The sequence below is a fragment of the Stigmatopora nigra genome, chromosome 9, assembly GCF_051989575.1.
Source record: "Stigmatopora nigra isolate UIUO_SnigA chromosome 9, RoL_Snig_1.1, whole genome shotgun sequence".
Taxonomy (NCBI): domain Eukaryota; kingdom Metazoa; phylum Chordata; class Actinopteri; order Syngnathiformes; family Syngnathidae; genus Stigmatopora; species Stigmatopora nigra.
Window position 1 is genome coordinate 6,897,185 of NC_135516.1, and position 7,957 is coordinate 6,905,141.

The 7,957-nt window shown below is 40.3% G+C and overlaps 1 protein-coding gene across 1 annotated transcript; it reads right to left on the reverse strand.

The window, feature by feature from the left end:
- Nucleotides 1-1,031: 1,031 nt before the first annotated feature.
- pcmtd1 (protein-L-isoaspartate (D-aspartate) O-methyltransferase domain containing 1) lies at nucleotides 1,032-7,778 on the reverse strand. The gene is made up of 6 exons (XM_077725152.1): nucleotides 7,540-7,778; nucleotides 4,102-4,498; nucleotides 3,462-3,564; nucleotides 2,515-2,686; nucleotides 1,856-1,979; nucleotides 1,032-1,615 (listed from the first exon to the last, which is right to left on the reverse strand). Exons 2-6 carry the CDS (start codon nucleotides 4,406-4,408, stop codon nucleotides 1,209-1,211), a joined length of 1,113 nt encoding a protein of 370 aa, XP_077581278.1. The 5' UTR covers nucleotides 4,409-4,498; nucleotides 7,540-7,778; the 3' UTR covers nucleotides 1,032-1,208.
- Nucleotides 7,779-7,957: the final 179 nt, after the last annotated feature.

A 7,957-nucleotide genomic window follows, 5' to 3' on the forward strand; every position in this document is an offset into this window, starting at 1 on the left:
AAATATCAAAAATGTATAGATACACATTCACTGTCAGCTTTCCTATGTAACATACAAATTTGGCTTCTATAGCCATCAATAGTAGTGTACAAGTTAACTTATGACATTCACACATTTTAACCATCCCCAATGAAGGTTTTATAAAAATATTTGTTTGAGTGTGTGGGGGGCAAAATTGCAAACTACAATCTGGGGGCACTCTTAAATGTATCTGACTTATTTGCTGCTATTGACGGCAGCAGACGTCTACTACAAATTGACTGGGGTGACAGTGAATAAATTGTGTTTCAGTGCCATTGCAGCGATAGACATCCAACTGTCACTGCCAGATCTTCTCCATTAAGTCACTGGCTGCCAGCCAGTCCAAATGGATTGGACATCTATTGCCATTCTGGGGTGAAAACATGATTGTTTATTGCGAGCCCACCTAGTTCAAAGGGATTGGACATTTAGCACTGTCAATGGAAACGAGTGAGTTAATAACGGCTGTTACAGTTACTAAGAAAAAAAAAGTTCATCTCCTGTAGTTTTTTTTTCTTGGTGACAGCAGGAACATGGTTCATTGAAAAGGATTTTTAAAAAGATATTTTGTTAATCTTTGGAGGTTGCAGTAGGAATTGAATTATAATCTTATGTCCTAATTTTAATTGTATATTTTATATACAAAAATACATCAAAATCTCATCTCATTTTCTGAACTAGGGCAGCCCATTAGAGCGAGTGGTTAGCGCGTCGGGCTCACAGCTCTGGAGTCCTGAGTTCAAATCCAGGTCACGTCTACATTTGTGGAGTTTGCATGTTATCCTGGGCCTGTGTGGGTTTCCTCCGGGTACTCTGGTTTCCTCCCAGATTTCAAAAACATGCATGCTAGGCTGATTGGAGACTTTAAATTGCCCCTAGGTATGGGTGTGAGTGTCCAACCAGCCTACCATGCGTGTCCTTGGAATGTGGGAGGAAACCAGAGTACCCGGAGGAAACCCACACAGGCACAGGGGAGACCATGCAAACTCCACACATGTGGAGGTGACCTGGATTTGAACTCGAAACCCCAGAGCTGTGAGGCCAATGCGCCACTGGGCTGCCCATCAATCAAAATGAAAACAACATATACAAACAGGAAAGTCCACATTATCCAGTGTGAACTATGACGTTGAGTTCTGCCTTTAAAATAAAATGAAAATAACGCTACATGTGAACTTTTGCCCCAGTCACTTTTTCCGGTAGTAGAGTAAGTAGTCCTTGAGAGACTCAGGCAGAGGCAGAGCCAAGATCTGGTCTCTAAACACGTTGGCCTGCTTGAGGATCTCAACGTCACCGAGATCTCGCTCCTCCTTGTCCTCCTCCTCCTCTTCTTCCTCCTCCTCGGCATCCTTGTGCTCGTCGTCGGCGTGCTCCTCCTCGCTCTCCACCATCTGCGGGATGAGCTGGTTGCCCACGAAAACGTACGTGTTGATGCGGCGCCGGCGGCAATGCCGCCGCTTTCGCTTCTGAGGCACCCGCTGCGCTCCTGCACGTCGGGCCTGGCTGTCCTCATCGCCGTTGCCTGCCAGCTCGCGGAGTGTGCGGCGGATGTAGATGCGGCACAGGTCTTGAAGGGTGCGCACTGCCACGGGGGCTGAGCACAAAGAGAGAGAACATATTTTGTGTTCAAGTAAAAAAAACTGACTGAATTTTGACTTCCGGGTACCACAATAGTCAGTATATGTAAATGTGAAAGAAGGCGCTGCAGAAATAACCTAACATACTAGCGTATTTTCCGGATCATGAGATGCACATTTTTTTCAGTTTGACTGAGCCTTGCGAATAACACTCTACACATCTGCAAGTCGTAAGTATAATGGAGGGGGGGACTTACGCAACTGGACACTGTCTGGCTTGTCACCATCAGCTCTGCTCTGCTGGACCAGAGGTGCAAAGGACACAGCTAAGATGTTTTTGCTTTCCCACATGCACTGGCCCATCCTGGTAATCTGTGTAAGCTATGAAATAGAAGTATATATATATTAGAGCTTGGATGTAATAAAAACAAAAATCAATTGGAAACTTTGTAATTTGTTATTCTTGATTAACTGCACTTTACACATAGCAGTATTTGTTCCAAATAATCATTGTTGTTTTTTTATTTTTTTATTTGAAAGGACTAGTGGCGAAATGACTATATATAATATATAAAAAATATATAGTATATATAATCATATATACTGAAAATTGAATTGTAATTTCATCTCAATACAAAACTGTATGAAAACAATTACTTGGTAATAGTTATTTCAGACATATTTTTTTAAAAAAACAGTTTAAGACTTAATTGACCAAAAGATGACAAAAAATTGTCAACTGCACATCACCCTTCTGGTAAAAGAAGCAGGAAAAAATATTTTAAAGGCTTAAAACTCCAAGAAACCTCATTATACAAATATTTTGTTAAGACAAGAACATGATATAAGCCATATCATAGACGGTGCATTCAATAAATGTCTTTCCAAAGCAGCGTAAAGAGTGCTCAAGGCTCACCTGATCCTCTATAGGCAGCACCAGAATACCCCCGACTTTAAGCAGCTCTTTCATGTAATATTCATGGTCTTTCTGCACCCCAGCCCCGCAGTAAATGCGATCATACTGGTGGCTATCAGTAGCAATTTCGAGGAAATCTCCCACCACAAAGACAGGCTCGCAGAACTCAAACCTGCAGGGGGGGACACATTACAGGTGCCAATGTTCAAAATGAACAAGGATGCTTATGGTGAGCCCTATAGGGCCATTATCAGGCTACATATACGTATAGAAAATACTACAATACATTGTACAGACACATGGTATAAACCAGATAAATTAACATTATTTCCTCGGGGGAAAAACCCAAACAAATATATGGATAAAGCAGAAATGCCTGGAAAATGTCACCCTCACACTAAATTGTCCACTTTCACATTTAAATGTTCTTCTGGTGACTATTTTCTATTCTAGACACAGCAACATGTAACAAATAAAATAGCAAAGTTGTTGCACAAACAATTGCTTCACCTTTGCCAAGTACAGCAACTCTATAAAAATATCACAGCTAGGCTTTCGTACTAAGAGTAGGAAACATTTATTTATGTATGACTATGAAATGAAAATAAGGGTAGGTATAAAGAGTGTGGGGTGTAGCGTGGTACTATAATAATATTTCTATTTGTAGTAACAAGGCATAACTAAAATGTTCGTTACTTGTGTTGTATTGCGAGTATAGGCCCTTAAGTACCTCTGTTGACTTTACGGTATCTAAAAAAAATGTATATTTATATCTCTAATGTGTTTCCGTTCCAATCAGCTGCTTTTCCAGCCCAATTAGGCCGACCTTTTGGTATACAACTATACATAAGTAGTGGTAATTTGCATCATATGTTGTGTTTGTCCTCATGGTAGGAAATAAACCATTAAAAATATGTTTAGTATTTTGACATACATCCAACACTCACTTATCAAAGCTGTCGCTCGTCCGTATGAAACTATCAAGTTTGTCTCTGGCGTATTCCACCACGTCCTTGTGGAGCTCCACACCATGGTTCACACCAAATGGGCCTGCAGAAGTTACAAAGAAGTCTTATTTGCCATATGAAAATCAAGGTCATTTAATCCATTACTATGTCTTTAAATATTGAATCATCATATTTCATTTTTATGAAGATGTTAACACAATAATACTAATTGTTAATTTTGCCAACAACAAAACACGTTATCATATTAAGTAATAATTACACAATTAGTTTGTGTAATTTAGATCAAGACGTCTGTCTATTCTTTATCATCAGAAAAAAGATATCCACATTATGACTTATTGAGCACTTGTGTCCTATTTTTCCTGTGTTATACTGCCACCCGGTGGCCAAAAGACAACATAACATATTCATCATGATGCCCAAAAAAAATCATTTCTTTTTATTATATAATTTCTTCTTATTCACAAAGTGCAACAACCTTTTCTTTGCAAAAAAAACCCACTATATTACAATTTTACTGGCACTTTAGAGGCGAAAATGTCTGCGGATCAGGTGCACTGCTTTAAGGAGTAGTTTTTTTTTTACAAATGTTATTTCCCACGCCCTATTTCATGCTTACCAACGATGAGGCCAACCATGGTGCTCAAGTAGCCGGTCCCACTGCCCAAGTTGAGGAAGGACAGTCCCGGCTGCAACTTGAGCGCCTCCATCACCTCGGAGTAAATGCACGGTGCTGACAGGTGGATGTTGCCGTGTTTCCATGCCAAGTCTTTGTAGGCGCTGTCCCGGTAACTGTCCAGATAGTAGTCGCCACGGTCAATTGCACGGAAAGCTTGCTCCACTCTCTCCGTGCGAATGTACTGTGCCTCTTTCAGGTTGTCAATGAGGTCATCGTTGTCCTCCCCGGCACTCACGGCTCCTCCCATGTTGACAAAAAGAAATTGGGGGGGCCCGGAAAATGATACAGCTGATGATGTGACTCCTCACACAAAAGTCATCTCAGAGCAGCGGGTGACCTGAAGATGAAAGATAAAAACAGAAGATTGTCAAGATTGAAGAAGCTATGAATAGTTGTACTATAATTGCTAAGTTTAGACCCCTTTCTTGATGAAAAAATGCTCAAAATGACCATGAAATTTGGTGCTGAAATAATGACAACATACGATTCATCCAGTAGAATTGAAGAGCTGGTTTCTCATTCAGGCAACAACATTCAAAATATTTGTACTGATATCAAATACAAAGTGATGCAGTGCCACTATATACACAAAAAATGTAAATAAAGTGGTTTAAAAATTGTATTTCTTAATTTTTGCAGCTATATTTTTTGAAAATGGAATAAAATAGGAAAAGACCACAAAAGTGCATACAGATATTATAATCTCATCTCATTTTCTGAACCGCTTTATCCTCACTAGGGTCGAGCGGGGTGCTGGAGCCTATCCCAGCTGACTTTGAGCCAGAGGCAGGAGACATCCTGAATTGGTGGCCAGCCAATCACAGGGCACGAGAAGACGGGCAACCATTCATGCTCACACTCACACTTTAGAGCAATTTAGAGTGTCCAATCAGTCTACCATGCCTGTCTAAAATACATTAACATAATTTATTGGCATCCGCATGCCACCAGATGGGATTAAAACCATACCATTCTTTATAATTGACGATGGGATGGGCCACAGAATCATGGTAATACTACACCTTCTGGAGTAAAGACCAGTTTTTATTTGCGTGATCTTACAGAGCGATACTTTCCCACTCTTCCCTACAGCGTTTGTGATTTGTTGGTGATTCACCCGAGGGAAGACTTCTCTCGAATTTCCTTTATGCCCTCTCCACATCTCTGTCTGACTCAGCTCATGAATTTACATTGGGGGGCAACTCAGTAGAGGGAGGGGAGGCCTGTGCTGAGGTGATTTTCCATCCAAGCGCATTATCGTCCATTCCCCTCAGTATTTGCTTATTTTTAGTTTCCCCTCCTTTTTTTCCTGCCTTGGTTGGTCATTTTCAGTTGCTTCCAGTGCAAAGAAGTAAAAGTAGGTCAGGCACAATCTTGTGCAAATAAAGCTCTTTTAGGCCACTGCAGTACAGTCTCAAAGCAGAAAATCCACGGGGATCTTAATGCACCCACTACTGTAATTTACAGTGCAATTCTAAGTACTTGATTTGTTATTTTATTATTATGTACAAGGTTGCCTTCTCTATTCATGATATAAAAATACCCATTGGTTTTTGGAGCTATATAAAGAAATGTGGCTTTACAAATTATGTGAATGACGTCACTTAGGCACCTCGGCAGTGTACCTTGACACATCAGGTAACAAAATGTAGACACCTGGCCCCGATAGGAGGTTGAATGTGAACCGGGGTCATGCCTGACGGCTCAGAGTCGAGCAGGGATACCACAGTAAATCTTGTTGCGTGGTTAGAGTGATCCTTCAGAAACACGAGCTCTCGACGTTAACTTAACACCACAGCTCTGATCATCCAAAGAGCTTATCTTATATACTGAACACGCATGTTTTTTTTATTAATTTATTTGCTTTTGCAATGCCACACAGGATTAGTGGTGACATTAACGAAGAGCTCCAAAGAGAATATAAACTATATTCACACTCCATCATCTTAACATTAAAAATGGGAATTGCTCATGGGAGCACTCAAAGAACCAAATTGACATTTATTTAGCAACATGTACTGAAACAGGCAATGATTTTACTGTTTTATGTGCGCTTCCCTCGTGAGCATACCTTCACAAATTACATAACATGAAAATAACCTCAGAGCTGCACAGACCTGTTTGTTTATTTTTAATTGTCATTTGAGCCCTACTCAACTCAGTCACTTAAGCATGACGTTACTCCCTATTTTCAGGATCACATGACCTACATGTCCATACTGTTTTTGACTGTTACCAAGGAAATCATGTTTTGTCAAGTTGACCCGTGTGCGGGTGACACATCACACAATGATCTCCCGAAAAGGTTGCTACATCGTTTACTACCAAACCAATGATTAAATGCAAAACTTAAAACTATCTGCTGTTCAGAATTTTAAAAAAAGAGTTCCTTTATTATCATCCAACCATATACAGTATCATTTTTTATTTGTGGAACCTGCCTAGCAAAGAGAATGTCTCTTGTATAATTAAACATTTCACTGATAAATAATTTGCGTCATTATTATTTTATTTATTTGTTATTATTACTTGCTTAACCTGTCAAGTTTAGTAGTTTGTGATGTTCCGGGTACCAATTGACGGAAAACCGCTCAGGCCAATCAGCGTGTGGATTACACAAGCAGTTGAGTTGCCATGGAAACAACCACGCTCAGCCAATCAGATTGTTCGACACTTTGCTCCACACTGCGTGCGACGACAAAGCCAAAACAACATCAGCGTTCTTCGCCCCATGCCGCCTAGACCGATCTTAACCACAGAATCGCAGCTGTTGTGTTTTTTTCGAGCACATCTGCATGACGCAATGGCGATAAAAAAGTCTACTTGCAAAAACGGACACAAAAACAGACATTCCTTGCATTTACATGCACCTTTTGTTCTTAGTTTGAGCACAAACGCAGCAAAATCTGCCAGTTCTCTGCAATGCGATTAACCCCAAATCTTTTTAAGCAGCGACTGACAAGGCCAAGTGGTTGATAAATAAAGAGTTTAGCGTCAAAACCCAAAGCGTTTAAGAAGTATTATTTACACCAACAATAAACCAAGTGTTACAATTTTGATCAGGGGATTAGTTCACAACAAAACACGGAAGCAGTGCCATTTAAAAATTGCAAGTATCGGCTAACCTGCATTTAAATGCATTGATAATAATATGAAGTAGCAACTTTGCTAACGTTAGCAAAGATGGCCTTAGTGCGCCATCATCAAAACACACAAAGCAGCTTTAGAGGATGGCCCCCTCGAACTCCCATTTTACTTGACCTTAAATCAATAGATAACATTAATAATAACTACATTAAAAAACAAAACAAGCTGAACAAACTTTTCACTTGAACGCGAATAACCTGTTAGCGTGTAAACAAATGGAACAATACTCACAACAATGTCGTGTCGCATTTAGTTAAAGCTCGTCGATCCTGGGCGCAATGCGACGTTTGATGGAGGCACAAGGAAACATCGAGAGATTATGTTAGGAGTTGTTATTTTGTGGGGTTTAAAAGCGCTGCGAAGGATAGAAAGTGGAAGGAGCGAGAGGGTTTTTTTTCGGAGTGCTGGAAAGAACAGTTGCGAGGAGAGGATGTAAACACAACACGTCACGTGGTCTGACGCGTCAGCACAGAGGCAAGCGCTCTTGATATGTACGTCCTATGCATTACTTTTTCGGCCGATTTATCAATATATAATCCATATTTCAATGAAATCCGTCCATTTCTTGTTTGCTAAGCAGTCAGTGGATAGTCATAGTTCTAAATTGTATTTAATAGTCTGGATGAGACCCCCGTATGGTACACTTGCC